Source organism: Camarhynchus parvulus, chromosome 15 (genome assembly GCF_901933205.1).
Source record: "Camarhynchus parvulus chromosome 15, STF_HiC, whole genome shotgun sequence".
Taxonomy (NCBI): domain Eukaryota; kingdom Metazoa; phylum Chordata; class Aves; order Passeriformes; family Thraupidae; genus Camarhynchus; species Camarhynchus parvulus.
Genome location: NC_044585.1, coordinates 2,046,266 through 2,062,971, shown reverse-complemented (window position 1 = coordinate 2,062,971; position 16,706 = coordinate 2,046,266). Strand labels below are relative to the sequence as shown.

The window sequence follows — 16,706 nt, the reverse complement described above, 5'->3', positions numbered from 1 at the left end:
TCCCTTCAAGTCCACATTCTGAGATCTGTGTTCCCATCTAGGCTTGTCTAGGGCTAATTAAATAGCCCAGATAATGACCCATGGGGGAAATCCTTATTCCCAGGGCATCCAGGTGACATTCCTTGAGGGATGATGTCAGGCCAGTGACACATCCCCTGGTCACACAGCTGCTGCAGCACCACAAGGCTGGGCACGCACCTGTGGGGATTTTGGGTTTGAACACCATGGGGGAGATTAAATCCACAGATTGGCTTTGGTGCTCTTCAGGTCAGGATCTAAACCTCGAAAGGAGGCAGCAGGATAAATGTTAGGCTTGAGTTCATCTGGTTTCTGATGCAGTCTGGAGTTTTTCTCATAGCTGGTGCCTTTATAACCTTTCCTGAACCTGCTGTCAGGTAAGTCTGGTCTCCTACTACAACTGAGGTGAGCTTTGTGGATTATTTCTGTGAAATTTAGAGGTGTTTGTTATACTGAGATGAGAGGAAATATCCTAAACCACAACTTTCTCCTGTATTTCAAATTCTGTTCAAAATTTTTAACATATTCAGCAATTCTTGGAGATATGAGACAATGAGCAAAGGAGGATTTGGGGGTTTTTCTACCAAAGAAGTTTCATACAGCATGCATGAGGATTTTTGTTACAGATATTGTCAGGCACAGCTCAGGTGAGGATTTTTGTTACAGATATTGTCAGGCACAGCTCAGGTGAGGATTTTTGTTACAGATATTGCCAGGAACAGCTCAGGTGAGGATTTTTGTTACAGATATTGCCAGGCACAGTTCAGGTGTGGGTTTGGTTGCTTTGTGCACGAACATGAACCTGATTCCAGGGCTGGTGGATGGGGAGGAGAGGAGGGAAGGGATGATTTTACAGCTTCCAGCTCTGAGGCAGAAGCTGGATGTGCTGAGATCAGCTCTCTCGGGTGCTGCTTGTTCATGCTGCTGCTTCTGCAGCTCTCTGGAGCTGCTGATTGACTTGAGGAAAGGTGTTCAACTTCACCTGGCTCCTCTCAGCAGCCAGTGAAACACTGCCTGGGTTTGCTCCTGGATTTTGTGTTTCCATGGAATTCTTCAGCTGCTTGGAAATGTGAGTGTGTCCAGTGGAATTAACCAGTGATAGTGAGTGAAAACAGATTTGAAATCATAGAACCCCTGAGTGGTTTGGGTTGGAAGGGATCTGAAAGCCCATCCAGTGCCACCCCTACCATGGCAGGGACACCTTCCACTGTCCCAGGCTGCTCCAAGTCCTGTCCAGCCTGGCCTTGGGCACTGCCAGGGATCCAGGGGCAGCCCCAGCTGCTCTGGACAACAGTAAATACTCCTTGAAATTGAGTTTCATATTTTACAGTCATTTTTGGGTGATATATTTAGTTCATGGCTGCTTTATGTGAGCTTTTACACCTTACTTAGACCTTATTTTAACTAAAATCCTCCTAACTGAGAAGTTGCATTGTCTTTCCTGGTGTTGAGTGTCTCAAGTTCTCATGGAGTGCCAAAGACTTCAATTTTTTTAATCTTAGCTTTTCTTGTTTAAAAAATGTGGGGTTTTTCACTTCTGTTGGCCTCTGTGACCCTCGTAAAGAGCCCAATTTTCAGCAAATTCATCTTTATGAACTCTTGTTTTCCTACCAGTAGAAGGGCAGGGCTTGCTGGTGTTTGAACAGATGGAAGTTGCTCAAATGTCTCTCTTTGAGGAGCTGCAGGACTGCAGGGTGTTAGCAGATCTTTGGAGGTGTTGAAAGGTGTTTTAAATACCTTTTTATTTATAAGCTCTTTGGTACCATGTCAGAGAGACAGAACTCTCTAAGGAACTGAACTATTACAAGGAAAAGACACCAGCAGAGAGTCCAGAACTTTTTCTTGTCTAAATTTTGCATGATTTCTTGATCAAACACTCTTAAATGACCAGGAATAATTTTACAAGTTGAAATAAATAAAAGACTAAATAAATAATAAGTAAATCAATGCCTTTCTATTGGCTGACATTAAGGACATTCTGCTTTTTCCCCCCTCTGTGTGCTATAGTGTGAGTGCCTCAAAATTGGCACGGTGGCTGAGGTGGGTGCCTCAGGTTTGGAAAATACAGCTGCTAGGATGTGCCATGAATATTCCAGGTGATGAAACCAAGGGATTTAATTCAGTTTTTAAGCTTCAGAAGGTTTCCCTCAGGTTAGGGAGCACATGTCCCTGGGCTAGAGGGGTTTTTGAGTGTGTGGGTGGTTCGGTGGGTAAACACAACATCCTCCCCACAGGCCCTGGAGCTCTTAGCCCAGGCTCCAGGCACGAGTCAAACGAGCCTGGTGACCCCATTCCAGTCCTAGCAGACATCTGCCCACATCCCAGCCCATCCCAGGCTGGCAGAGCCCCGGGGGCTGGCAGTGCCCAGGGCTGCAGGTGCGTTGGCAGCGCCAGTGCCGAGCTTGGCTCCCCTGCTTGCCACCAGCCTGAAGCCTCACTCTGCAACTCCAGGCTCAGGGAAACTTCAAAGGGAAAAGCAAACTGCACTCGTCTTTAGCTCTGTGTGTGACTTGTGCAGCAGGTGTTGGATGGGGAGGAGCAGGGAGCTGCTTTTCCTGCTGGATTTGCTGGGAGCTCTGCTGCTTTTGGGTTTTCAGGCATCGCCCGGCGCATGCCAGGAAAAGTCACCTTTAGGATGGCATGAAAGTCGATTTTCCACATGCTCAGAGAAGCACTTGTGTTCCCAGCTCCCCACAATGACTTCTATCTGGCAAGAACTTGAAAAATAGTCTCTCTGGCTGATTGTCAAAAATTACATCATATTGGAGTAAACTGCTTTTAAATCAAACATCCATTATTCATGGATATTAACTGCTTTTTTATTTATTTATTTTTTTAACTGGCTGTTTGGTGTTTGATTTACTCTTTTTCTTCTTCTCTGATTGTCTGTCTGTCTCCTTCAGCTGCTCCTTTTAAATCTTAGCTCATCTTGAAATTTATGGAGCCAGAACACTTATCTGTGTGCACAAGTATCAGCGTGCTGACCTTGCATTTGTTAACAGTCAGATTGTTTTTGTTGTTGTTGCAGTGTTATGTGCCATATTTACAGTAGGCAATCCAATACATTTGCACAGGGAAACTGTGCCCCTGGGGCTTGTAAACTTTAAAAATATTCTTGTTTTCCACATCCCTTTAGATATAAAATCCAAACTTGCAGCAGTGTGTACCATATGTTGTGTTTAATTTGATGAGTTCCTCCACAAATGCATATTCCTGCTTTTGTAGGTACCCTCTGGATTGGATGGGTTTGACCTGAGCAGAAACCAGATCCCTTTTTGTTTATGGTGGACTTGGAATTTCACAGCCCCTTTTTCATTGGCAATATCTCTGTGTATTCAGGCAATGTTTTTTCCAATTGGCAGAGGGCTGGACAGAAGCAAAGGGGAGAAATATAATCTGAAAATAAATGTAAATTCTGTTCTCAGGCTTGCTGCTTGATCCTCTGCCACTCTGAGCAACTCAGGGTGGTTTTATTTTACTTGAAACGACAGAAACCTCAATCCTGGATGGTTCTTTCTGAAAAAGTGCTTCTGTAATGGATCCTGTGTGTTGTTCAGTGAGGAGAAAGATGTAGGGTTTGAGTGTGGTTTTACAATGTGCTTTTTGCTGATAGTTATGATCCTCCCTCCAATAGTGCATCTAAATAAGAACCAAATTCAGAGAACAAGAATAATAAGAACCAGCACACAGAGGGATTTGCCCAGTTCTGAGACACAGCTCAGTCTCCAGCTGCCCCACGCTGTTCCTGTGGGCAGGAGGTGGGAAAGGGAAAGGAAGGGGAAGGGAAAAGGGAAAGGGAAGGGAAGGGGAAGGGGAAAAAAGGGGAAAGGAAAAGGGAAAGGGAAGGGGAAGGGAAAAGGGAAGGGGAAAGGGAAAGGGAAAGCAGCTCTTCCCAGAGCAGGCGTGTGCTGGCTGCCATCCAGGACAGTGGGATGGACACCTCAGCTCTTGTTGAAAGTACCACAGGCTCTTTGATAACAAGTGCTCAGGGATTTGTTGTTTTAATGTTCTGTCCAAAAAAGACATCTCCAACAGCACAGCATCCCAAAACACCTGCTGGGGTTTTGGCCATGCATGGAAGGGTTCCATCAGCAGCATTTCCTACAGTTCCTTGGTTTTTCTTGGAAGTGTCTCAAGCAGAGTGCATCGACCACGCTTGACCTCACTTAGCAGCGAGATGTAACAAAGCTCACAGCTCAGCTCTTCTGGCTCCAGAGCCTTTAATTCTTTGGGAATTCATTTCAGGCATCTTTCATGAGTTCTTGGACAGCATTTAAAGAGAGCTCCCTGTCCCCACCGCTCTGCAGCTCTGTGCAGAACAGTAACTTTGCCTTTTTTCCTGTGCCTGGACTGGGTTCCTGGTGTGTCCCTCCCAGAGGAGCAGCCACGGGCTGAGCCGTGCCCAAGTCACCCAGCAAAGAGGGGAATTAGTCTAATGCACTGCCTTAACAAAGGGGAGACTATGAGCATGAATAATTAATACCCCCAGTCTGTGGCAGTGGGCTGAAATGAAGTCCCATTTGCTCAGCCTTATTAAAAGAGAGAGAGAGAGAGGGAGGGATGGTAAAGGTCGTTAAGGGACTTGTAACAGGGAAGGGATCGCCTCGGAGATGGATAATGTGTTTGCTAATCTCTGTGGTCTTTAACTAAACAGAATGCTGGAGATGCTCTGGCTATTCCTGGCTTGTTGAATTATTAAGCATTCAGGGAGATTGCCTGGCTCTTGGCCAACAACTTGGACTTTTCATTTGGCCAATGTTAATAGGTGACACTTTTTATTTGGGGCGTTGGATCCCGGTGCTGCCTGCACGGGGTCTTTAATGCTTTTCCTCCCTGAGGTCCCAGAGGGGCCAGGGCTGCTCATTAGTGTGTTATCCCAGGGTTCTTCATTTCACACCCAAATGCTCTTGGTGCACTTCCCTCAGTTCGGTACCTATTAGGTCACTGGGCTTGGGTGTCCATTATAGGATTATAAATACCTTTAAAAGGGTAATCCCTTTGCAGTGTGCATTATAGGATTATAAACCGCCCAGAGATCTTATGCTTTATCTGCCCTTTAACACACAGACCCTTATTTCAAGTCCCTATTGACCAGGTATTTCCATTCTCTCTCCTTGGCCTTTGTAAAGAAAATCCTTCTTGCCTTGGGATATTACAGGAGAGCTCATCAGAGGTGTTCCAGCAACTTCAGAATTGTCATCAGTGTGCTCTTAAATCCCTGGCTCCAGGAAATTATTATTCAGACTTAAGCATTCTGAGTGCTTTTAGCTTCTTTACTTATCAGTTGGTCAGGATAAGGGTTTGAAATTCATTTGCAGGTCATGGAACTGCTCAAGACAGGTTGAATTTCAAGACAGGCAAAACCTGGATACTGAAAATCACAGAGACTCTTCCAATGATGGGACTAATTGGTTAGAAAGACATTTGTGCATGATAAAATTTAAAATAAATTTAAATCAATAACAAGATTGCTGGTTAAAATAAACAATCTTTAAAAGCATAGAGACAGGCATGAGAAGGAATTGAAGAGGGTAGGAGAAGATGATATAAGCTTTTCTTCCATTTTTGTGGGTGTGAACCCTTATTCTTTTACAGATTCTTTGATGCAAACACTTTAAATTGCTGGCCACCCTCAAGTTATGTGAGGAGAAATAAATTTGTTTCTCAGCTGCTGTTACCTGTGAGCTTTGCCACGGGGCTGCAGGCAGAGCAAATGTAACATGGAAAACGTTCCATGGGAATCTTTCAGTGCAGTTTTTCATTCCAGCCTTTCATGGCCATGGCTGGATGTTCAAGCATGTATCCTGTGTTTATAGCAGAGATGGGAGCTCTGGTCATTTAGATAAATTAATAGTTTATGAATGTTCACTGCAAGTATCAGCCCCAGGGGACTTTTAAGAAAGCAGCTTTTGGCCCTCTCCCCTGTGGAGTTTTAACATCCAGCTGGGAAGGGCCCAACTGGGAGCTGGAATGCATTGCTCCTGACCCTGTCAGTTCTTTCTTAAGTTGAATTCAGCAGTTTATTGTCTTTGTCTTTTGTTCCAAACTTTCCAAGGAGAACTTTGGGTTGCCAGGCACAGATATTAATTTCCTTTGCACTGAGAACCCTTCGAGGTGCCTTTGCCAGAACATCATTATCTGTGGGTTTGGTTACTGAGCTGTTGGGAGCTGGGCTGAAGTGAGAACAGGCTGTAAACTGGTTTTTACCTCAAACACTAACATTGCCATGAAGTTTGTAGCAGCTTTTTCCTTGGGGTGGAAGTTTAAATTAATTTTTATTTAAATTTAACTTTTATTTCTTAGGTTTTCCAACAAAGGTCATCCTTGCTTTGGTTTTTTGGGGTCTTAAGGATGAAAAATGCCATGGTTTTTGAGGCAGCTTCACAAAGAATTAATTGGGAGATTATAAATCTTAGGAACACCTAAGGAAGTTGGATATGTTGATCCTAATAGGGAGCTGCAATATGCCTGAATTTGCCTGGCAGAATGGCAGGTGGAGGAAACCTGCAAATTCTCTGTCTCTCTTTGCCCTGTTCCTTGAGATCTTTAAAGCTTCACCTTGGTTGCCCAAAGGCCTCCATCACAGAATGATCCTCTCCTGCTCTCTTAATTCACCTTTCAGATCTCTGAAATGGCACAGATAGGAAATTAAAGGCCAGGCAGCATCAGTGCTGCTGTTCTGGCAAATGTTGAAATAATCCGTCCAGATAGTGCAATATTTATTGAGCTGCACGTGGCTATAATCAGCAAATTAGGAGTAAATAATATTGATGTGACGTTGACATGGCCATGCTGATGTTACCATGGAAGCTGTGAAGTTTTTCTGGTGTTTTAAATACCATTAACTCTTCTCATGGTCACAAGGTTTCTTTTCATTTCAGCAAGCAATACCATGAAATTGAATCATGTTTATGAAGTTATATAAGGCCAGGTGCAGCACTGAGCTCCACTGGGCTTTGACCAATGCGTTTTTCTGTTTCTAAAAATATTTGTTCTCCTAAATTGAAAGGCCCAAGCAGACAGATCAGATCTGGCCCCACAGGAAGGACAGCAAACGTGATTAAACTGATGGAGGAGAGGAGTGGGAACGGACAGGGAACAACTCGTGCTTCTCAACCAGGCTCTGCTTGAATCATCTCAGATGCTGCCTAAAATCAGAGTTGTTTTTCTGCCTTTCCCATCTGAGCTGCCACTTCAGATGTGACATTTCTGTGTGTGTGTGTGTGAGGGCACCCAGGCTCTCAGTGTGTGCTCAGCTCTGCCCTGCAGTTCCTGCTGCACTTGACTGATCTGCCTCTCACTGTCCATCTGTCCAGACCTCCTCAGGGCTGCTGCTGTTTGCTTTTGCTGCTCTCTCAAACGCTAAAATTGATGAGGAAACCCTTTGCTTTTCCTGTAACCCCAAAGATGTCACCTGTGTGGTTTTACTGAGAGCTGTGCCCGGCCATTCTGGGGGTGCATCCCTGCTTGTTGCTGGATCCCACTGGGAAACCTGAATTCCTGATTTCTGAGGCTGTCTGTGACGGTGTTCACAGGGGTCCCAGCATGAGGGAAGAGACAAGAATGTTGACTCCATGTTTCAGAAGGCTTGATTCATTATTTTATGATATATATTCTATTAAAACCATACTAAAAGAACAGAAGAAAGGATTTCATCAGAAGGCTAGCTAAGAATAGAAAAAGAATGAATGACAAAGGCTTGTGACTGACCCAGACAGTCTGGACAGCTGGACTGTGACTGGCCATTAATTAGAAACAACCACATGAGACCAATCACAGATGCACCTGTTGCATTCCACAGCAGCAGATAATTATTGTTTACATTTTGTTCCTGAGGCCTCTCAGCTTCTCAGGAGAAAAAATCCTAAGGAAAGGATTTTTCATAAAATATCATGGCTACAGGTGTCATTGCCTTTCTTCACAGGGGTAGATCTGTCTCTTGGTTCTGTTTTACACATCAAGAAACAAGTCCTGCAGAACACCTCAGGTGCTCACAGCTCTGCTTTGTGGAGCAGCAAAACCTTGTCGTGGTACTCCTGCTCAACTGATGTGGTGTTTTATTCCCTCTCTGCCAGATCCTCCTTTACAACCTGGAAACAAACCAGTGTGTGACCAAGGTGGGCAACTCCATGGGTGACTTCTCATGTGTCAACCTCCACAGCAGCCCCCCAACATGCTGGTGGCAGGCAACAAGGACAGAAGGTAAGTGATGCCCATCTCCAGATCCCTGTCCTACATCTGGCCCTGCTTTAATTGCTTTCTCCTCTCGTGTTTCCAACAAGTTGAGGAACAAACTATTAGGTAATAGTTGGATGTGGCTGTCAGTGTGCTTTGTCTGGGAAGCTCCATGGGAAGAGGAGCTTTCTGAGCCATTTGGTGGAGGCAGTTGGTGCACAGCCCAGCGAGACCACTTGGAATCTCTTCCACTTCCCCACCGCCACCCGCAAAATGAGTTTGGCATTTAAAAGCTCACTTTCTGATATTAAAAAAATAACCTAAGGGATGAATCATGGAGGATGAGATGGGCCCTGCTGCCAAATGATGTCAAAAGTGTATTTGGGAACACTGTGATGTCCCTCAGGTGACAGAGAAAAAAAGAGACTTTCATATGAACAGATTCCAGCTTCTATTTAGCTGATTAGCAGCTTTCTCTTTAACTCCTTGGCTTGGGGAGTAGGATTTTCCCAGCTCAGTGTCTGCTGCCAGGAATGGCCGCTCTGGGAACAGGCAGTGCAAAAGGATTAAAGTGCTTAAAAAGACCCTTTGAGTCCAATTTTTAGATTTCCTTTTTTTGGCGAGTCGTTTGTGGGGTCTGATCCAGTGCACCAAAGGAGATGTGGGATGGCCAGCAGCCAGTCTCTAATGGCTCCTGCTTCCTTCCCTCCTCCTTTCCACACTGGGCACCAGGCTGCAGGTGGTGCTCTGCTCTGGTGCTGGGATCAGATTGGAAGGCGGGCACTTCCCTCTGCCAAATCCCAGACCTCTGTCCCGCCAGTGCAGCAGCTTGCAAAAATGATTATTTTGTCAAACAGCTTTTTTTTTTTTTTTTTTTTCCTTCCTGGAGAATAAGGGAGTGTGAGCAAGCCTCACACTTTCCCAGCAAGGAGGATAAAGGAAATAGCTGAAGTTTGACAAGTGGAATTGAATCCCTGGGAGGTTTTTTCCCCTCTAAAAGCAGATAATTGATTTTCCAAAGCACTCCAGTAAAGTTACCTCCAGTTTTGATCTCCTGCAGGATGACAGGAGAGGAGCTGGAGTTGGTATCTCTCCCCTTTATAGGGGGAAAAAAAGAAACCTTTAGGGGTTCTCAGCTTTAGCACTTGGCTGAAATCAGGGGATTGGATGCCACTAGAACAGCAAGGAGTGGGGATGAACAGCTGGGAAGATAAGTTTGGCATCCAGGGGGCAGGAGCAGAGCATCTCAGAGGGCACATCCTCCTGTGGTGCTGCAGGAGGGTGCTGGGCATCCACAGGTGGAACGAGACTGGAATCTCCACGGCCGCATTATGGAGTGAGTTTATGGAACAGGGACTGTCAGAGCGTTGGGGGTAGCATGGTTGGGACGGACAGAGACCAGAGATCTCTGAGGCCAGGTCAGGAGCTTGGGGTTCATTGCCAAGGGCCTGGGTGCAGGGCCCTGCTGGGAGCTGCCAGCCACAGCTGGAGCAGGCCTGAGAGAAGAGAGGGGCAGAGAGGATGAGAGGGTGAGAGAGTAAAAGGGTAAGAGAGCGACGTTCCCATTCCAATACAATAAATCTTCTTCTGTGTTGAATATTCTAATTCTCACTAACCAATCTAGGACAAGATACAAATCCTACAGCATTTCCATACAGCCTATAAGAACCATTACATTACCATACTGTGTTACATTTTAAACCCTAAAAACTCCTCTTTGGGCCCCTTCTGCCAAGCTGCAGGGGCTGCTCTGACCCTTGGTCTCCTGTCTGCAAGCAGAGGGTGTTGTTCCATCAAAAGGGGATCACCTTCAGCCAGCCACACCATTGTTTTCCAGTTGTTCAGTAACTGAGGGATCTCAAAGCTTGCTTTCATTTCAATCTCACTTATAGTTTCTATATTCTCAAAATCTTTTGCCAGGCAATCATATTGATAAGGCTTTCCTGTTTCATCTTCCCCAACAAGGGACCTTGCCATGGGAGCTCAGGCTGCTGCTGGCCAGAGAGAGCACTTACTGCTTGAATTAAATACAGCCATTTCCCAATTTTACCTGAATCTGCCCTTCTTTTACTCAAAACCATGATTTTGAAGAGTAATACTCACAAAATGGTCTTGGTAAGACCTGTAAAACCTCTCTTTCCATGTGAAATTCCTGCTGAAGCACTGCTGATTGATTTGATTCCTGAGCTGTGCTTTGCTCTGGAAAGAGGCCTCCTCTCCTAGCAGGGAGCGTGTGCTGATCCTGCTTTGCCTTGCTGGGAGCTGGGCTGGAGAGGAGCCTTGGGAAAGCAAACATATGGCAAACCCAGAAAGGTGTGGATCCAAACGTGTCCCAGGCTCTCCTGAAGGCCAGGAGCTCACTCCCAAGGCAGTGAGAGACAGGAGGGGCCAGGCCTGGCCTCCAGAACAGCTCCCTGGAGCTGGGATGAGTCCCGAGCGCTCCCACTGAGCCCAGCTGTCCGTGCTGGGCCAGCTCTGTGTTACAGCTTCACATGAGATTGGCAAAACATTGTTCCTGTTCTTCCTTAAGGCACATCTGAGCAGCCAAGTGTGCCTCTGGTTCTCCCAGGGGTGGGCCAGCATGGGAGAGGCATTTTCACCTGCCTGAAAGCTGGGTGCTCCCTCATGGCATGAGCAGGGCTCGCTCAGATCCCGGCTTCCAGCTGTGCTTTCCAAACAGGAGCAGCTTTGCTTGCTGGGAGAACACACACAGGAGAATGAGCCCTTCCAAACACCCCATCCTGTCCCAGGCTGGAGCCAGAGCTCCTCTCTGCTGGAGCTGGGCACTGAGGAGTCCTTGCCCCTCATGCTGTGGGATGGGCTGTTGCACACAGAGCGTGTTCTCCTCCCTGTCAGATGGATGCTGCTCTGCTGGAGCTCTGGCCTGCTCTGCTGCCTTGTCTCTCAGCCCCTGAAATGTGTTATTTGTAAAATCAGATGATGCAGTCTCTGCTGGAGAAGGGGAGAGGAAGGACTTGCAGCACCATTAGGATCCTAGCAGGGGTATGGAATGAAGTACAGTTAATGTGTTGGAACAAGTGTGTTTTGGCTTTTTCTGGGATTAATGTGTACCTGATGGGTTTCTTCCTGATGGCCATCAGCTGGGAGGAACTTGCTCTGGCTTCCTCTCAAACCTGAGATCAGTGTTTCCCCTTTCCTTCTGTTTTCACTTGCTCCATGTTTTGTTTATTCATGTACTTTGCTTTATCTCTTAATCTTGATAAATAAGGATCAAACCCCACACTCCTTTGTGATATGAGCTGGGTTTAAAACTTAAAACCATCAGCTCTGACTGGTATTGTGGCCTTGTGGCAATCCTAAGGTCTTTGTCTGTAGTTCTGCTTCTGGCTGAGTCTTCCATTTATTTCTCTTCAAAATGCTTTGTCTGGGTGGTCAATAATGTCCAAAAATCAGATGTACCTAAAAACTGGCCACAGTCAGTTGCATTTTTGAAGTCAAAGCAGGTCCTGGTTCCTGGGTGCTTGCTTTGAATATTGCTGATTAAGTCAAGGCTATGAACCTGTAATTCCCTGTCTTATCTTTTGAATTGCCACACATAAAATCTCCTCTGAAATCTTTGCAACAATAATCCTTTCCTTGATCCTGGTAATAATATCACCCCTGGTCCGTAGTGGATGTGGGCATGTACCAGGGCTGGGATGGGATAGCAGGGTGTCCAACACGGGTGTGTCAGGGCTTGTGGCATTGCTGATGATTGGGAGGCACAGAGAGAGGAGCTTTCTCCAAATTTCACTTTTATTTTATATCATAACTCATAGAATCATGGAATGGTTGGGGAGGGACCTCAAAGCCCATCCAGTGCCACCCCTGCCATGGCAGGGACACCTCCCACTGTCCCAGGTGCTCCCACTGCCCCAATGTCCAGCCTGGCCTTGGGCACTGCCAGGGATCCAGGGGCAGCCCCAGCTGCTCTGGGCACCCTGTGCCAGGGCCTGCCCACCCTGCCAGGGAACAATTCCTAATTCCCAATATCCCATCCATGCCTGCCCTCTGGCAGTGGGAGCCATTCTCTGTGTCCTGTCCCTCCATCCCTTGTCCCCAGTCCCTCTGCAGCTCTCCTGGAGCCCCTTTAGGCCCTGCAAGGGGCTCTGAGCTCTCCCTGGAGCCTTCTCCTCTCCAGGTGAGCACCCCCAGCTCTCCCAGCCTGGCTCCAGCCCTGGGAGCATCTCCTCCTCTGGTCTTACTCCAGCAGCTCCAGGTCCCTCCTCTGCTGAGACCCCAGAGCCCTCTTTAGGTCCTAAAACCTGCAAAGACTCAGAGAGGTCCTGTGTGGTGGAGAAATCTGCCTGAAAAAGATCTTTGCAGAAGTCAGGGTGAAAAATCAGTGGTGAGGAGGATGTGCCTCACTGGTTTTCCAGCCACGGAGCAGCAGTGGCTCTGCTGCTGTCCCAGGTGTGTTTCCATGACCCCAAATCCTTGTGCTGTCAGAACCTGTCACTGTTGAGATAGTCACAACCCACAGAAGAACACCATGTGTTTCAGAAGGCTTCTCTCTGTTTATTCTAACAGTATTCTGTCTGTTAGACCTTCTCAGAAAGTTTACATTTATTCATTGGCCACAGCAAATCCACACAGTGCTCACTGGCACAGAGTGGTCTCCACTGCTGTTTTCAGCCGTGTCCAACTGCAGGCCCCTCTCGTTTATCTTCTTTTCTTTTCAGTTTCCATGTCAACAACCTTGGTAGAATTCCTTTTAGGGACTCTTAGCACCTCTTCTCCAGCTGACTCTCCCTGGCTCACCCAGCAGCTCTCAGCCCCTTCCAGGAGAGCCCATGGGCTGCATGTGCAGAGCTCTCTTTGTGAGTCAAGGGGTTGAGCTAGGAATGCAACTAAGACAGTAAAAAAATAGATATATCTTTTAATTAAGAGCTTAAATGAATTTAGGGGCTAAGTTAGAAATGTAGTTAGCAAAGATCATACAGAGCTTAACAAGGAAATTAATTGAGTAACTGAAGCAAGGTTGGGAATAGCAGGTGATATATGGAGTATTGTAAGAGTGCAGGAACCATAAATACCACAGGCTTGTAAGAATGAGAGGAGGTTTGGACTGTGAGAGCCCTGCCAGCTTGACACAGGTGAAGAGTTTAGCATGAGGAAGAGATCTTACTTCCTCTTCAGAAGCCCACCAACCCAATTAAAAGGGACAATTGCACAGCCATAATGGACATTCAGCTAATTATAATAAGAGGTGTTTGTGACAGCCTGGTCAGAGAGAAAGCTGGATAAGTTTTCCCAGAATCAGCCTGGGAAGCTTTAGGGAGCTGGAGATAAACAATAATAGCCAAATATTAAAACAACCTGCAGGTGGTGTTTTTCTAATAATCTGTTTTTCTGTTTTCTTCATAAGATTGTTTATAAATTAGTGTCTTGTTAATTAGCCAGTCATGTGAAATGTATTGATTGAGTGACCAATCAGGTCCACCTGTAGCAAACTAAGTTATAAAAGAAGAGAGGATGAAATAAACAAGGCTTTTTGCCACTTTGCCTTCTGATCCTGCTGCTGTCATCTCTGACTCAGTGGTGACAGGCAAGAGCTAATATTTATGGAAAAAGAATCATAGAAACCATCCTGGAAACCATCTTGCAGTATTAATCAAAAACCAATGTACCTTTATTGAATGACCACAGCAAAATGCATTGGGGAGGAATTGGGGGAAAAGGGAAGAATAAGGAAAAGAGGGAGGAAGATAAAGGAAGGTATTTAGCTACCAAACGTAGAACAGCCATGTCCTTCGATGTCCGGCCAATGGAATTCACCAGGTCACATCCAGGGAAATCTCAGGGTTCCAGTTCATTTGAACCCTTATTATACTCTTTTTTGATAGGGGAAGGGGATGAATTGTCGCCCTGATTTTTTAAGTTTTTCTAAGCCTTCTGATGTTTACATTCTTGTAACAAACTTTCTCACACACTTTCTGTAAATAACTCATTGTTTTGCATTCTTTTATGGAGGAGGAGAAATTTGATGGACTGTTGGTTTGTCCAGTGTCATTGGAGAGGTGGCACTGTCACCCTCCGATCTACTGTCACTTTTGGAAAACTATAAATGTTGGAGTTAGAAAATAAACTTCTCTTTTCTTCACCTTGAGAGCAGCAGTGTGTGCACTCATGTTGTTTCATGTCCTAGAGCGACAGATGAATCTTGAAATCGAATCAAAAGTAGTCTATTGTATTTTTTGGGGAAAAATGGTATTTGAAGAAGGGTGCACACAGTCCATGTTCTCAGCAGTGGGTGAGAACCATTGCCCTCTTGGTGCACTGCTCACACCTGCAACATCCATCTCGCTTTGGTCAGCTTGCCTGCCCCACACACCTCCCCTGGGCTGGGGGTTTCAGTCCCAGGCCTTGGAAAGAGCAGGGGGGCTTTTTCATATAGGGGTTTCATGTCTCGGTCTTTGATGGAGAGGCTTCTCCCATCTCAGTCTGTCTGTCATGGTGGTTGCAAAACAGGTGAGGGATCTTCTGTGGGGACCACCAAAAAACCTCAGGAGAAGTCCAGCCAGGCTGAGAGGTGGTAAAAATTCCAGGGCTATTGTTGCAAAAAGGGCAAAGTGCCCCTCTTTTCCTTTCACTGGGCCCAGTGTAGCATACAGCAAACACACCTGTGAACAACAGCTTAGCACTGTGATCCGGCTTCGGGGTGGCAAGTAACTTTCTCCAACAGGGCCAGAATTTCAGACAAGGGTCCTTTTCTTCAGTGGTCCCCAGTCTCTGTCCCTTTCATGATGATCATGATACAGATGAGGGAAACTTTGGACAGAGACTTACAGCCATCCAGCCAGTTGTGGATTAATTAGCTGAAGAGTTGTGTGTCTCTGGGAGCCCCCAGAACCCCGGCCAGCCCCGACAGCAGGGGACACTCTCTGGTGTGGGCACTGAGCGCAGCCAGGCCGGTCACCTTTGCCACGGGAGAGACACCAGGGACATCAGCAGCAGATAAAAGGGCCGACTCTGAGCAGGGGTTAATCCAAGGTTTATTCAGGAGTCCCCAAGGAGCCCCTACAGCTCAGGGGGCTCCTGCCCAGAGCCCCGGGAGAGGTGCCAAGGTTACATTTAAAGGGAGGTGGGAACCTAAACTAGGGAACATTCACTGACCAATGAGTGACCCTGAGGGATGGGTGCTGGGATGGACATTTAGGACAGAGCATGGGGTAACACTGGGGGACTGACCCCTGGCCTCTGGCTGATCACTCGACGTCCTGGACAGAAAGTTCTGGATGGAGGGGATGGGATGGTGAGAGACAGACAGAGAGCCAGGGTGGGGGTTTGGGGGTGATCTCAGCAAAGGAGAGGGATTACACAGGTACAGGGAGGGGGTACAATCTGGGATAAACCATTTGGGAAAAATACAAAACCAAAACTATTACAAAGTATTACAAAGTATAAAAAACACATTACATCAGTTGTGTGTTAATTAGTGAAGATTTGTGTGTCTGTGCCTCATTGTGCCTGTTCCCCCCAGGGTGAGGGTGTTCGACCTGCGGCAGGGCGAGGCCGTGTGCTGCATGCAGGGGCACCAGCTGGGCGTGTGCTCCCTGCAGATGGACGAGTGGAAGGTGGTCAGTGGAGGAGAGGAGGGACTGCTCTGCGTCTGGGACCAGCGCATGGCCGCCAAGCTCTGGGAGATGCACGCCAGGTAAGCCAGGGCTGTCGGGGCTGGGAGGGGGATGTGGCACTGAGGGAGTTTTGGGGGAGTTCTGTGTGGTCTGGGGATGAGTTGTCTCCTCCCTGTGTGTTTCTGAGGGGCCCTTTAGCTTTTGGTGCCTTGTAAAGGCTGGCCTAGAACAGAGACTAGGCAGCTAAAGAATAAAGTAGCGATTTATTTAAAAGGATCTCCTCAATAGATCCACCTTGGGCAGCAAAAGAGCCCAGCCTGGGCTACACCCAAGATGAACCCACAATGGTCACAAAATGGACAACTGGTCACACTTTTGTAAATTCTGGTCCATTGGCATATTGGAGTTAGTTGTTGTCTCAGTTTCCAAAGACAGGTGTCTGCTAAGGAGGGCAGGAGCCTCCCCTGAACTGGAAACTGTAAACCCCCTCCCTCTGAATTGCTATAAGTTTAAATTAAGGGGCTCTCAGGCAAAAAAATATGGGAGCAGGAATAACAGTTCTTTAATAGGGAAGAAAATAAAAAGATAAACAATGCAGTACACTAAAACAACACTGACAGAGTCAGAACACAACCTGACACCCTGTGGGTCAGGGTGCTGGCAGCAGCCCCATTGGAATTGTGGCTCAGCCCTCCTGCAGTGTCAGGGGTGGTTCTGCTGGAGCAGGGATCCTGGAGAAAGGTGCAGTCTCTGCCTCTGAAGATCCAGGGGAAGAAGAGGCAGCTGCTGTTCCTCTGGGAAATCCAGTGGAGAAGCTGTGCTGGTGTTCCAGAATCTCCAGATTATATCCAGGTAGGAATGCTTGGCTCCTCCCTCTGGGCTCACATCTCCTAGTAGGATGCTGTAGTTCTTATCAGCCATGCAGGGACATTCAGT

The 16,706-nt window shown here is 46.8% G+C and overlaps 1 protein-coding gene across 1 annotated transcript in view; it reads left to right on the top strand.

The window, feature by feature from the left end:
• The window catches only part of FBXW8 (F-box and WD repeat domain containing 8), a 62,245-nt gene that overhangs the window by 40,579 nt on the left and 4,960 nt on the right, over positions 1-16,706 (top strand). The window contains 3 exon segments of the mRNA XM_030959082.1: positions 8,094-8,172; positions 8,175-8,220; positions 15,677-15,850. Coding sequence (XP_030814942.1) covers positions 8,094-8,172; positions 8,175-8,220; positions 15,677-15,850 — 299 coding nt within the window.